Below are 14,179 nucleotides of genomic sequence, written 5' to 3'. Positions count from 1 at the left end.
GTTTTAGGAGGCGTATATATATGGACGGATATTTACGTAAATATGAAGTCAAATTTTTCAGAAAACCAAATTAATTAACCCAAAAATGCGGCGTTATCTCCCGATCTGTCCTTAATCGCTGATAAAATCAGTTATATACCAATTGATTACTACAATAAAATACTGTGCATTTCGTCAATAAATTTTTGTTATGAAATTCTTAATTATACTTTATATTCTGAAGTATTTGCACGCGAAAGTACTCACAAGTACCCACCGTTACTTTCAATTTTGCTTTTTCTAAAAATTCCGAAATTAATTTACTAATTAGTTGCTCAGCATTAACCTGCATTTTTTGTAACAACTTCGTGGAATACTCCTCAATGTTTTTCGTCATTTTTAATGTGGTAGAAGTAAAGTTCTTACGCCAAATTAGGTAATTAAAATTTGATTTTGNAATAAAGTACGGTGCATTTCGTCAATAAATTTTTGTTATGAAATTCTTAATTATATTTTATATGTTGAAGTATTTGCACGCGAAAGTACCCACAAGTACCCACCGTTGCTTTTAATTTTGTTTTTTCAAAAAATTCCGAAATTAATTTACTAATTAGTTGCTCAGCATTAACCTGCATTTTTTGTGATAACTTCGTCGAATACTCGTCACCTTTTTTTCGTCATTTTTAATTCTAACAGAAGTAAATATCTTGCGTCAAATTAGGTAATTAAAAAGTTTCCTTTAGTTTGATACGCTATACAAAAAATGTTTTAAAATAAAATAATAAACTAAAAGCCCAGTACGACATTAGCTGCTCATTCAAAAATTATAAAAAAGGCAATAATTCAGAGAAAGCACCTAATATCTATTACAATATTGAGATTAATAAAAGCATAGTTGTCCCACTGCGTATATTAATAAATTTGCTTAAAAAAAAAATCGGTTGTCTGTAAAGTCGGTTTATTAACGATAGTTGAACGTGACAACGTCATAAGAAAATACTGATGGAATGGTTTCATTTTTCAAAAGAAAATTTTTATTTTATTTGTTTGATAGATATTTTGTATGGATATAGAGAAGGAGGTAAATGGAAATGTATTATTGTATAGCAGCTGTCCACGCGGACGCATCGCTCACTCAAGTAGGAGAGAGACAGATGTCGAACGCGGAGGCCGATTGTGCCTCTTTGTCGCTCGTTCCGCGCTCTCATTTGCAGTTCAAGCCTTCAATGGAACGCCTCAGAGCGAGGTAACGCCGCATGAGTCATGTTTTTTCGTGCATGCAGCCGGCTCCATCGAATTATAAGACGTTGTCACGTCAAAAAAGGTTAAATGAGATGAAATGTCTGAGTGCGGCGTTCTTATCTACTAATGTCAATGTATTGAATTTTTGAAGTTTGTTGCCATTTCAACCCGAACAATTGTATAAAGTAAGAAGTCAAGCTACGCATGGAGCAAAGTTTGTCTCTTTATATGAGATCAACAACCCACGTTTCGCTTTAAACATGAGAAATTTTCAGAGATAGGTTTCTAGGTTATAAATTCTGTGTCCAGGGTTGCGGTAATTTACTCTTGGATATAATATGGTAAGAAAACTGGTCTCTATTTGATGGCTTTTTCTATAACGGTTTACAGAGTCAGCTACTACATGCTTAAATATATGTATTGGCTACTTGCGAAATTCCCAGAAAATATGACTGCACGTCACAGGAACTTCAAACCTAGGATTGGCTAGGAATTTTTAGTTGAGAACGAATCTGGTCATCAGAACTAAATTGTAATACGACAAATGAAATTTTATATGGGGTGAGAAAGTGTTTATTCTTTCAAAACCAACAACCTACGTTCGGTTTTTATTCAAAACTTTTCATCCTATATAAACAATAATCTTCAGCGTTGGTATAAATTGGAGAAGGAATGAAAATTAAGTTTCAATTTTCAATTTTAAATAAAGTAGTTTATTATTACGCACTTTCAAAAATTATAGAAGTAATACAAAAATGATAAAAGATAAATACTATATAGGTACAACATTGTTTCGCACATAAGTAGATAATCTTTGAGATATTACAATTGCTTATTTATTTATAAGTATATTGATAATTTACATTGCAATTGTGATAAAAAAAGAAAACTGACTCAATATTGTTCATTTACATCGATAATAACTTTAATTTAATTGTAATCAATACTCACAAATTTTAACATTTTATTGGTATTAAGATTGCGAGCAGGTTGTTGCGTCCTGTACGACAGTCACCTGTCTTATTCCACCAAGACCGTTAGCCTGAAGAATTTGTTGAATTGTAGCATTTTGTGCTGGTGTTAAACTTCTGCTCCGGCTCATCACATACAGAGATTCTAATAAAATAAAAATTGATTACTTAAGATATTAAAGAGTAACGTACCTAGTCTTAATGAAATATTTAAAATTTTAAGTTAGAATCTGCATACCGCTCGGTTAGTACATATGCTAACTTACACTTAATTAAATATCGAAGTAATAACGAGAATCAATCAGAATAAGAAGTGCGGTGCAACGGCCGATGAAAATTTCTTGTATATTAAAAATACAAGAAACTTCCAATGTTTCTCTCTGATACAATTAATAATAATAGTTGTTACTAAGTAATCTACNATCCAAAAAGATCGAAATCGCGATCCGCGTCTGGCAGTTTCGACAGAATACAGACCACTTCGAATTATTTTATTCGATTATGGTAACGTGCCTATCACGTTGAGGTTAGCTACGCCGGGATTCGTTTCAGCAAGAAGGTATCCATATATTTAAATGGACCTTGTTGGAGCATACGTAATCTTAAAATGTAGCATCGTACTACAGATGGCGTTCACCGCGCCACTTGTGGTATTTTCTAATATGTGAATTGAATAGCTAAAGTGAAGTTTTAGTTTTCTTACTTTATTTTTATTGAAAACATTTTACGTTTTTCCTTAATTTATTTCGAATAGGACGGTACGGGTGCGAAACATGGACGGTGTATGTGGCGAATAAGAAAAGGTTAGTAACGTTCCAACAAGCGAATGATGAGGATACCGTGGTTAGAGAAGGTTAGCAATGAAGAGGTATTAGAAAGAATAGGAGAATAGAGGACTCTATGGAGGTCAATATGAAATAGGCGAGATAGGTTAGTAGGACACCTTCTCAGGCGTGAAGGTCTAATCAGTGACGTATTAGAGGTAGAAACGGAGCTAGGAGGGGTAGAGATAGTCCTAGATTAGATTACTGTTCGCAAATAGTTAAGGATGTGGGATGTTCTAATTTTACGGAAATGCTAAGATTAGCTGACGATAGGAAAGAGTGGCGGTGCGTGTCCAACCAATCATAGGACTGACGACCTTATGATGATGAAGTAATTATAATAATAATGAAAACGTTTGTGTATTTGTACTTTCAAACATTTACTGTCCAAGATGTCGTCACCCGGTTTTATACACAAGCATTCCAAATTTGCGTACAGGTGGAAATAAAACCCAGACAAACACAAAATGATCATCAATTCATCATACAATAAAAATAAAGAAAAATTGGACGAAAAGATTGTTGATGATGTCTATTGCCATGCGAATTGGAATACTTTGTACTTACTTACTTACGCAACGTGCGATTAAGCGACAAACCCGACAGCTCCTAATTTCATTATTTTGCATACTATAATCCATCTAATAAAAGCATTATTAATTTCATTTATTCTTTGTATAAGGGTAGGTACATTAATTCTACTTATTTAAACATACCTACTATAACAATCGTCATTGTTATGTCGCCTTTTGATTGTAGATAAATGATCTGCAGGTGTAAGAACCTACTTAATAACTTACTTTGTCGCATTTTTATGGTGATCTGCAAATAATTTTTCTTGCGCAAAATATTTCACAGTCAACATTAATGTCATCACAACCATGAGCAAATTTAATATAGATCATTCCGATTTTGACGCCCTGTCTGTTTGGTAATGATATAAATTTTGTCTTACAGTTAATCATAATTATGTACATGCGTCTGTATTGCTGATATACGAGGGTGGATTGATAAGTTTCCGGCCTAACCAAGAGATGACGCCACTAGGCCTACCTTGAGGTGACATTCTATAGTACCATCCTTGGATAGCTTGTAGCTATAGTTTCAGCCCGATCTCCTTGCTAGTGTAGGTTTGACAGCACGCTGAACAAGACGCCTCTGTGGTTTTCGTAAAAATGGAAAAGCAGGAAAATCGTGCTGTCATCAAATACTTTTATTTGAAGGGGTTAACGCCGAAGGAAATTAAAAAAGAGATGGACTCAACACTGGGGACATCCTCCCCGTCATATTCAACCGTTAAGCAGTGGGTTTCCGAGTTTAAAAAGGGTCGTGTGAGCACCTCTGATGGGCCTCGCTCAGGACGCCCCGTTGAGGTCACAACTCCAGATATGATCGAAAAAATTCATCAAATAGTGCTGGGAGACCGCAGATTGAAAGTGCGTGAGATAGCTGAGACCTGTAAGATGTCATATGAACGTGTGCAACATATTTTGCACCAACATTTGCATATGGAAAAGCTCTGTGCAAGATGGGTGCCGCGTTTGCTAACAGTCGACCAAAAATTGATTCGAAAAAACATTTCTACCGCAAATTTGTCATTGTATAAGCGTAATCCAAGCGAATTTTTGCGTCGATTCGTAACCGTTGACGAAACGTGGGTCCACCACTACACTCCTGAAACCAAAGAACAGTCTAAACAGTGGATTGGACCAGGGGAACCAACTCCAAAGAAGGCAAAAACAATTTTTTCGGCGAACAAGGTTATGGCTACTGTTTTTTGGGATGCAAGAGGTATTATATACATTGATTACCTTGCAAAGGGTAATACTATCACTGGTCAATACTACGCAGACTTATTGCAACGTTTGAGCCACGAGGTGAAAATTAAACGACCTCATCTGGCGAAGAAAAAAATCTTGTTTCATCACGATAACGCACCAGCGCACACGTCAATCGTTGCGACGGCTAAAATCAACGATCTAAAGTTTGAATTGATGCCGCACCCTCCTTACTCTCCAGACCTAGCCCCGAGTGACTATTTTCTGTTCCCTAATCTCAAAAAATGGCTTGGCGGTAAGAGATTTGCGGACAATGAAGAAGTAATCGAAGCTGTAAATGGTTATTTTGAGGAGCTTGACGAATCAGTCTATAGAGATGGCATTAATAGACTGGAACACCGCTATGAGAAATGTATCAGCCTTGGAGGAGATTATGTTGAGAAATAAAAAAAAAAAATTTTTAAAAACCTTGTTTTTCTTGGTCAGGCCGGAAACTTATCAATCCACCCTCGTAGGTATTACTTTTGCAATAGGAACTAAAAAGAAACTAAACTTTAATGCGATAAATCAAATCGTATAAGGGGTTAGAAATTGTATTATTCCTTCAAAACCAACAACCGATGTTTCGTCTTCATTCACAGAGATTTATCAAGTTAGTTCCATTGGTTACGTTTGTTATCTTTTCATGCCATATAAGCCTATATTTTTAATGTATTGCAGAAATACCATAAAAATGTTAAGAAATAAATTGTCTAGAGCATTGTTTCGTAAACTAAGTAAAAAATCTTCGAGATAATATATTTGCTAATTTATTTCAAAACCAACAAGAAATTACATTGTAATTTACGTTGTAACTGGAATCAATAAATGGAAATTTTAATTAAAAGAAAACTCATTCTCATTGCTAACAAATTGTATTTTAATCAATTTGACAATTTTTAAAGGTTTATTGATATTATGATTGCGAGCAGGTTGTTGCGTCCTGTACAACTGTAACCTGTCTTATACCACCAAGACCATTAGCTCGAAGAATTTGTTGAACTGTAGCATTTTGTGCTGCTGTCAGACTTCTGCTCCGGCTCATCACATACAGAGATTCTAATAAAATAAAAATTGATTACTTAAGATATTAAAGAGTAACGTACATAGTCTTAATGAAATATTTAAAATTTTAAGTTAGAATCTGCATACCGCTCGGTTAGTACATATGCTAACTTACACTTAATTAAATATCGAAGTAATAACGAGAATCAATCAGAATAAGAAGTGCGGTGCAACGGCCGATGAAAATTTCTTGTATATTAAAAATACAAGAAACTTCCAATGTTTCTCTCTGATACAATTAATAATAATAGTTGTTACTAAGTAGTCTACAATGATAACGCATTGCTTCAAAAGGACGCTGCGTCGGCTGAAGATTACGAAAAATAATTAAAATTACACACGTTTTTGGCTGCTTTTTATTGATTGGATATTCTAAAGGCAAAAGCCCAAAAAATCGACTTACCTCTTTTACTTGAGCTGTCCAGATTGATGCATCTGTAGTCAATGGTATAGTTAACATAATCAATTCCAAGTATTCTAAATATTAATGGATCGACAACGTTGGGGTAAACCAGACTTAGAACCCCTTCTCTATTATTACCCGGTACCCATGTTACTTCTGCTTCCCTGTCAAACCATATACCGGTGGTTAAATTTTTTTGGATGTAAACCATATTCATGGTTACATTATCCGTTAGTTGAAAATAAACGATTTGACAATCGAAGTTGTTGCTGTATGTAATTACGGGATACCATGGCGTATTATTACTTGCATACTATGAAAAAGAATTTGATGAAGCAAATAAAAGTAGTCTTTTAATTTTAATTATGATTTATTTATTAAATACGAGCAAAAAACGTTTTATAATTTTCTATAAAAATTAACTTACCCGCGCCAAACTGAAATTTTGCACCGGTCTTAAAGTAGTCCTGTCACTGCATTGGCCTGGTGAAGTGTATTGTGCATAAGTATATGAAATTAATGCAAGAACAACGATCGCTATAAATTGGCGAAACATTTTTAGTTTTTTTTTTTACTTGTAACAGCCAAAGCAAAAGTAAAGTTACAAGTTTTAGGAGGCGTATATATATGGACGGATATGAAGCAAAATTGTTCAGAAAATTAAATTAATTAACCCAAAAAGGCGGCGTTATCTCCCGATCTGTCCTTAATCGCTGATAAAATCAGTTATATACCAATTGATTACTACAATAAAATACTGTGCATTTCGTCAATAAATTTTTGTTATGAAATTCTTAATTATACTTTATATTCTGAAGTATTTGCACGCGAAAGTACCCACAAGTACCCACCGTTGCTTTTAATTTTGTTTTTTCAAAAAATTCCGAAATTAATTCACTAATTAATTACTCAGCATTTACCTGAATTTTTTGTGACAACTTCGTGGAACACTCGTTACTTCTTTTTGGTCATTTTTAATATATGAGAAGTAAACATCTTGCGTCAAATTAGGTAATTAAAATTTCATTTTGTTTGGTTACTCTATACAAAAAATGTTTTAAAATAAAATAATAAACTAAAACCCCAGTACTACTTTAGCTGCATAACAGAGGTCTATATTTAACAATTATACTAATCGTATGTACGTTCTGCCTATGAAAAGGTTTAAGTGTTTCTTAAATTGTATTTTGCATTCTATTATATGCTAAATTTATATTTTCAGAAATAATCAAATCAATATATAGTAAAAATTATTCCAAATTCGACAATCGAAAAATTGGACTAAAAGATTGTTATTGGTATTTATTACCGTTTTAGTTGAATATGGGCATTAAAACTCATTTACTTTGCATCCTTACATGACATTAGGGGATATTAGGGACAAATTAGTGGACAGTAACGCACATTTTTATACGAATGCCATAAATCCCGTGGAGACTCCAACGTGTGGTTAAGCGACGAACCCGACAATTCGTAATTTTATTATTTGACTATAATCGCGCCAATAAAGACATTATTAATTTTATTTATTCTTTGCATGAGGGCATAATAATTCTATTCAAACTCACTATAATATCCGTGATTGTCTTATCGGTTTTTGTTAGGCACTTATAGATAAATTAATTGTAGATATACTTAATAACCTACTTTGTAGCATTCTTATGATGATCTGCAAATCAGATAAATGCATTACTAATGTTTCTTGCTATGAGTGCAAAATTCAAAATTCTCGAAGAGTGCGGCTGTACCTAGTTCACAAAAACCGCAAGCCTCGAATTGGCTTCGAATTTGTAGATAGGAGTTTTTCGATGCGATGAGTGCAAGTCTGGTCACGAAAAGCCCGCTCCTGTCTCCAAATAACGCGTGGTACCCCCGGTTAGAATTGAGAATGCGAGTCGCAACATGAGGGTGTCTTTTTGTGAAACCGAAAAAATAAGCACTTTTGCAACAGTATCATAACTAAATGCGGTTAATTTCGGTCAGGTTAGGATTATAACCTTACGACAAGAAAAGATAATACGAATGAAGGGATGGTATTCTCTGTAGCTTGGGGACACATATTCAGTCAGTTTTATGTTCAGCACACCAGAAGCCTCTGTTTATGTAAGGCAACCCGAGAAATGTTTCGATATTCGAAAGTGTGGTGTATGTCTAAAAATTTTTATTATTGCTCTTATATCATTTTAAAACTAGGAACAAGCAAAAGTTATTAATTGTAATCAATATAAGGAAATTTTTATTCAAAGAAAACTCATTCACATTGCTAACAAATTTTATTTTATTCAATTACTGACAATTTTTAAAGTTTAATTTATATTAAGATTGCGAGCAGGTTGTTGCGTCCTGTACAACTGTAACCTGTCTTATTCCACCAAGACCATTAGCTCGAAGAATTTGTTGAACTGTAGCATTTTGTGCCGCTGTCAGACTTCTGCTCCGGCTCATCACATACAGGGATTCTAATAAAATAGAAATTGAATTCTTAAAATATTAAACAGTAACGTACCTAGTCTTTATGAAATATTTACAATTAGAAGGTAGAATCTGCATATCACTTGGTTAGTACATGTACTAACTTAATATCGAAGTAATAACGAGAATCAATCAGAATAAGAAGTGCGCCAGGATGGTGAAACGGGTGACACATGACATTGAAAATTAATTGTATAATCAAAAATACAAGAAACTTACAATATTTCTTTCTGATACAATTAATATTAATAATTATAATTAAGTAATTTGCAATGATAACGCATTGCTCCAGTAGGACATTACCTCGGTTGAAGATTTTGTACCAAATAAAGAACATTTGATCCGTTTTTGGCTGCTTTTTATTGGTTGAATATTCTAAAGGGAAAAGCCCGAAAAATCGACTTACCTCTTTTGTTTGAGCTGTCTATATTGATGCATCTGTAATCAATGGTATAGTTAACATAATCAATTCCAAGTATTCTAAATATTAATGGATCGACAACGTTGGGGTAAACCAGACTTAAAACCCCTTCTCTTCTTCTACCCGGCACCCATGTTACCTCTGCTTCCCTGTCAAACCATATACCGGTGGTTAAATTTTTTTGTANTTACAATCGAAAATTGTAATTTTTGCGTTGTTATAAAAAATTAGTTTTCTCTGTAATAATAATAATAAGGTACCTAATAAAAGTGGCCTCTTGTTTGTAGCTTTTTTATGGAGCCTTGCAAAATCGACGACTGTACGATTAGATAAATGCAAAATTCGAAATTTTCAAAAAAAAAAATTTATTGATAAGAGTTTTTTGTGCATTAAGCATAAATCTGACAACGAAGATGCCTGCGCGTGGCCCTAACTAACTCATGATAAGTCACAAAATAAAACAGAAAAAATTAGAGCAAATTAGAGCTTATTATAACAGGTAAAGGTTTCATCTGAACGATAGATTGCAGGCCAACGTCAGGTTAGGATTATAAGATAGGAAGAGACAACGCGAACAACTGATGGTTTTACCCGGGTAATACGGGGACAAAATTGCATGAAGTTAATTTCTTTTGTTAGTTTAGTGGAGCTTTTCTTTGTCGCATTGGAAAAGAAATGAAAACTAAATTTTAATTTTCAATTTTAAAAAAAGTAATTTTATTATTACGTACTGTCATAAATTACAGAACTGTCACAAAAAATGTTAAAAAAAATAAATACTGCATACTATATTGGTTCCCAAATTGGTAAAAAACGTTTTGATATACTATTGTTGCTAATTTATTTCAAAACCAGTGGGAAATTACATCATAATTTACATTACAATTGTAATCGAAAAACAGAAACATTGATTCAGGAGAGCTCGTTCATCTCGTGCAGGATCTTGCGTCCTGGACAACATGCATCTGTTGTATTCCGCCAAGACCGTTGGCGCGAACAATCCTTTGAACTGTGGCATTTAATGCTGCTGACAAGGTGTTCCTCCGGCTCATTATATACAGAAATTCTAATAAAAATTAAACATGTAGTTAAGATATTAAAGAGTAAGGTATATTTGTATCAAATATTTAAATTTGTGTAGTTAACATCTACTACTCGGTTAGTGCGTCAACTATTAGCTCAAATTTCAAAGTCAATTGAAATTAGAAGTGTGTTAAGGTGGTGAAACGGGTGATGCGCGGCATACGTTTTCTAACCGTTGATACCGTCTTTTGAAGATGAATTCCTGTAATTCCTGAATAAGTAGCAAGCTTGCAGGAGGTTATAGAGCACTATAAACCAAGAAGATTAAGTAAATGTTTCGTCTTCCAAAAATCCCCTGTTTTCCAGAAAAACGTATTTGAATGTACAGTCCGGCCCTGGTAGGGTCACGCAAGGAAATACGACATTGCAACGCTGTATTCCATCAACTACAGCATCTGTCTTATTGGAGTATTTCTTTTGTATTTTGTGTTCTTAATATCATACTTTAAATGGTACTGGACACTATTATTGATGAACAAAGTAGTTATATGATTAATTGTTACAACAATGGGCGCCCAAAGATTATTCTGTGTAGTGGCATAGTAATAAGCTGTTGATATTTACTTTATCAGTGGTTCCACAACCGTCACTGTTTACATATTTCATCATTGAAGTTGCATAATTGTTATCACAATTTCTCGGAACGTTGCCAATTCACACCCAGGACCGGCTGCCGATTGTAATTACTTACAAATTGTTTTGTCTCTTTACTGGCCATGTTATAGCCTATTGCATCTAGTTACACCCTCAAAAGCTTACTACTTATTTCAGAAACACCCTGTACGTAATAGTGTGCTAATATAAAACTGTGCAGGAATTAACTGACTGTCAAAGTGTCTAATTAAAAAATAGAAATAACTAACGGGTCTGCTTTCAATATCTAGAATGTATATGTATATACGTTAGATAATTGTGTTAAAGATAAAGTCTGAATTTTTCTAAATGACGACGTACTATGAGTTGTTTAATTCTACACAATTTTCGGTCCATACGATCATTTAATTTTTCGACACAAATTTAATCATAAATTTTGAGAATAACATGGTTCTGTTTATACGTTATTGCAAAAATCCGAATATTGGTAAATCTTTCTTCTCCAACCGAAATTGTACTTTTCAAAAAGCATTTTAAAATTGTGGAGGTTACTTGACTTACAGTTATTGTAATATGTAATTGATGATTTCTGATTAGGTATACTACATTTTATATTGATTTATACCCAAAACCAATTTTAATAACTCTCACATATGGGTACCAAACTGTAACGGCTGCTGTACCACACCTTAGAATTACCAGCTCATGTACAAATTAAATCCTAAGATTTGTAGCTTCTACAGTATCATACAATATATATACTTATTCTTACCTCTCTTGTTTGAGCTATCTAGGTTGATGCATCTGTAATCAATGGTGTAGTTGACATAATCAATTCCAAGTATTCTAAATATTAACGGATCTCGAACATCGGGGTAAACCAGACTTAAAACACCTTCTCTCCTACTACCNTCAAAAAAAAATTTTATTGATAAGAGTTTTTTGTGCATTAAGCATAAATCTGACAACGAAGATGACTGCGCGTGGCCCTAACTAACTCATGATAAGTCACAAAATAAAACAGAAAAAATTAGAGCAAATTAGAGCTTATTATAACAGGTAAAGGTTTCATCTGAACGATAGATTGCAGGCCAACGTCAGGTTAGGATTATAAGATAGGAAGAGACAACGCGAACAACTGATGGTTTTACCCGGGTAATACGGGGACAAAATTGCATGAAGTTAATTTCTTTTGTTAGTTTAGTGGAGCTTTTCTTTGTCGCATTGGAAAAGAAATGAAAACTAAATTTTAATTTTCAATTTTAAAAAAAGTAATTTTATTATTACGTACTGTCATAAATTACAGAACTGTCACAAAAAATGTTAAAAAAAATAAATACTGCATACTATATTGGTTCCCAAATTGGTAAAAAACGTTTTGATATACTATTGTTGCTAATTTATTTCAAAACCAGTGGGAAATTACATCATAATTTACATTACAATTGTAATCGAAAAACAGAAACATTGATTCAGGAGAGCTCGTTCATCTCGTGCAGGATCTTGCGTCCTGGACAACATGCATCTGTTGTATTCCGCCAAGACCGTTGGCGCGAACAATCCTTTGAACTGTGGCATTTAATGCTGCTGACAAGGTGTTCCTCCGGCTCATTATATACAGAAATTCTAATAAAAATTAAACATGTAGTTAAGATATTAAAGAGTAAGGTATATTTGTATCAAATATTTAAATTTGTGTAGTTAACATCTACTACTCGGTTAGTGCGTCAACTATTAGCTCAAATTTCAAAGTCAATTGAAATTAGAAGTGTGTGAAACGGGTGATGCGCGGCATACGTTTTCTAACCGTTGATACCGTCTTTTGAAGATGAATTCCTGTAATTCCTGAATAAGTAGCAAGCTTGCAGGAGGTTATAGAGCACTATAAACCAAGAAGATTAAGTAAATGTTTCGTCTTCCAAAAATCCCCTGTTTTCCAGAAAAACGTATTTGAATGTACAGTCCGGCCCTGGTAGGGTCACGCAAGGAAATACGACATTGCAACGCTGTATTCCATCAACTACAGCATCTGTCTTATTGGAGTATTTCTTTTGTATTTTGTGTTCTTAATATCATGCTTTAAATGGTACTGGACACTATTATTGATGAACAAAGTAGTTATATGATTAATTGTTACAACAATGGGCGCCCAAAGATTATTCTGTGTAGTGGCATAGTAATAAGCTGTTGATATTTACTTTATCAGTGGTTCCACAACCGTCACTGTTTACATATTTCATCATTGAAGTTGCATAATTGTTATCACAATTTCTCGGAACGTTGCCAATTCACACCCAGGACCGGCTGCCGATTGTAATTACTTACAAATTGTTTTGTCTCTTAACCGCACTGCTTTACTGGCCATGTTATAGCCTATTGCATCTAGTTACACCCTCAAAAGCTTACTACTTATTTCAGAAACACCCTGTACGTAATAGTGTGCTAATATAAAACTGTGCAGGAATTAACTGACTGTCAAAGTGTCTAATTAAAAAATAGAAATAACTAACGGGTCTGCTTTCAATATCTAGAATGTATATGTATATACGTTAGATAATTGTGTTAAAGATAAAGTCTGAATTTTTCTAAATGACGACGTACTATGAGTTGTTTAATTCTACACAATTTTCGGTCCATACGATCATTTAATTTTTCGACACAAATTTAATCATAAATTTTGAGAATAACATGGTTCTGTTTATACGTTATTGCAAAAATCCGAATATTGGTAAATCTTTCTTCTCCAACCGAAATTGTACTTTTCAAAAAGCATTTTAAAATTGTGGAGGTTACTTGACTTACAGTTATTGTAATATGTAATTGATGATTTCTGATTAGGTATACTACATTTTATATTGATTTATACCCAAAACCAATTTTAATAACTCTCACATATGGGTACCAAACTGTAACGGCTGCTGTACCACACCTTAGAATTACCAGCTCATGTACAAATTAAATCCTAAGATTTGTAGCTTCTACAGTATCATACAATATATATACTTATTCTTACCTCTCTTGTTTGAGCTATCTAGGTTGATGCATCTGTAATCAATGGTGTAGTTGACATAATCAATTCCAAGTATTCTAAATATTAACGGATCTCGAACATCGGGGTAAACCAGACTTAAAACACCTTCTCTCCTACTACCCGGTACCCACGTTACTACACCACGCCTGCCAAACCATACACCGGTCGTTAAATTTTTTTGTATGTAAACCATATCCATAGTTACGTTATCTGTTAGGGCAAAATTTACGATTTGGCAATCGGAGTTGACGTATGTGTATATAGGATACCATGACGC

General features: G+C 33.8%; 2 protein-coding genes across 5 annotated transcripts in view; both read right to left on the bottom strand.

The window, feature by feature from the left end:
- Positions 1 to 2,034: 2,034 nt before the first annotated feature.
- LOC112905613 lies at positions 2,035 to 6,908 on the bottom strand. Of its 2 annotated transcripts, none has more exons than XM_025978348.1 (3): positions 6,729 to 6,908; positions 6,302 to 6,614; positions 2,035 to 2,337 (listed from the first exon to the last, which is right to left on the bottom strand). In XM_025978348.1, the coding sequence occupies exons 1-3, from the start codon at positions 6,855 to 6,857 to the stop codon at positions 2,195 to 2,197; spliced, it is 585 nt and encodes a 194-aa protein (XP_025834133.1). In that variant the 5' UTR covers positions 6,858 to 6,908; the 3' UTR covers positions 2,035 to 2,194. The 2 variants fall into 2 exon arrangements, with proteins under 2 accessions (XP_025834133.1, XP_025834134.1); XM_025978349.1 differs by lacking the exon at positions 2,035 to 2,337 and adding an exon at positions 5,693 to 5,892 and having other exon boundaries at positions 6,729 to 6,907.
- Positions 6,909 to 10,010: 3,102 nt separating this feature from the next.
- Positions 10,011 to 14,179, bottom strand: part of LOC108732535 — a 9,765-nt gene continuing 5,596 nt past the window's right edge. The window contains exons 3-5 of one of the 3 annotated variants that reach the window (XM_025978353.1): positions 13,994 to 14,171; positions 11,644 to 11,752; positions 10,011 to 10,260 (exon numbers count right to left, since the gene is read on the bottom strand). In XM_025978353.1, the coding sequence (XP_025834138.1) occupies positions 10,121 to 10,260; positions 11,644 to 11,752; positions 13,994 to 14,171 (427 nt within the window). In that variant the 3' untranslated portion in view covers positions 10,011 to 10,120. Of the gene's footprint in view, positions 10,261 to 11,643; positions 11,767 to 12,247; positions 12,498 to 13,884; positions 14,172 to 14,179 lie in introns of those variants that run through there. The other 2 variants (XM_025978352.1, XM_025978351.1) reach the window with 2 other exon arrangements.

Source organism: Agrilus planipennis, unplaced genomic scaffold (genome assembly GCF_000699045.2).
Source record: "Agrilus planipennis isolate EAB-ADULT unplaced genomic scaffold, Apla_2.0 scaffold6, whole genome shotgun sequence".
Classification (NCBI taxonomy): Eukaryota; Metazoa; Arthropoda; class Insecta; order Coleoptera; family Buprestidae; genus Agrilus; species Agrilus planipennis.
Note: the sequence above shows the minus strand (reverse complement) of the source record. Positions and strands in the feature narration are given on the sequence as shown.

Bases quoted from the DNA above. Each gene is read 5' to 3' on its own strand.
- LOC112905613 (XM_025978348.1), bottom strand. From the start codon at position 6,857: ATGTTTCGCCAATTTATAGCGATCGTTGTTCTTGCATTAATTTCATAT. The intron at 6,615-6,728 runs GTAAGTTAATTT...TCTTTTTCATAG, and splicing joins AAAATTTCAGTTTGGCGCGG to TATGCAAGTAATAATACGCC. The intron at 2,338-6,301 runs GTAAGTCGATTT...TTATTTTATTAG, and splicing joins GGACAGCTCAAGTAAAAGAG to AATCTCTGTATGTGATGAGC.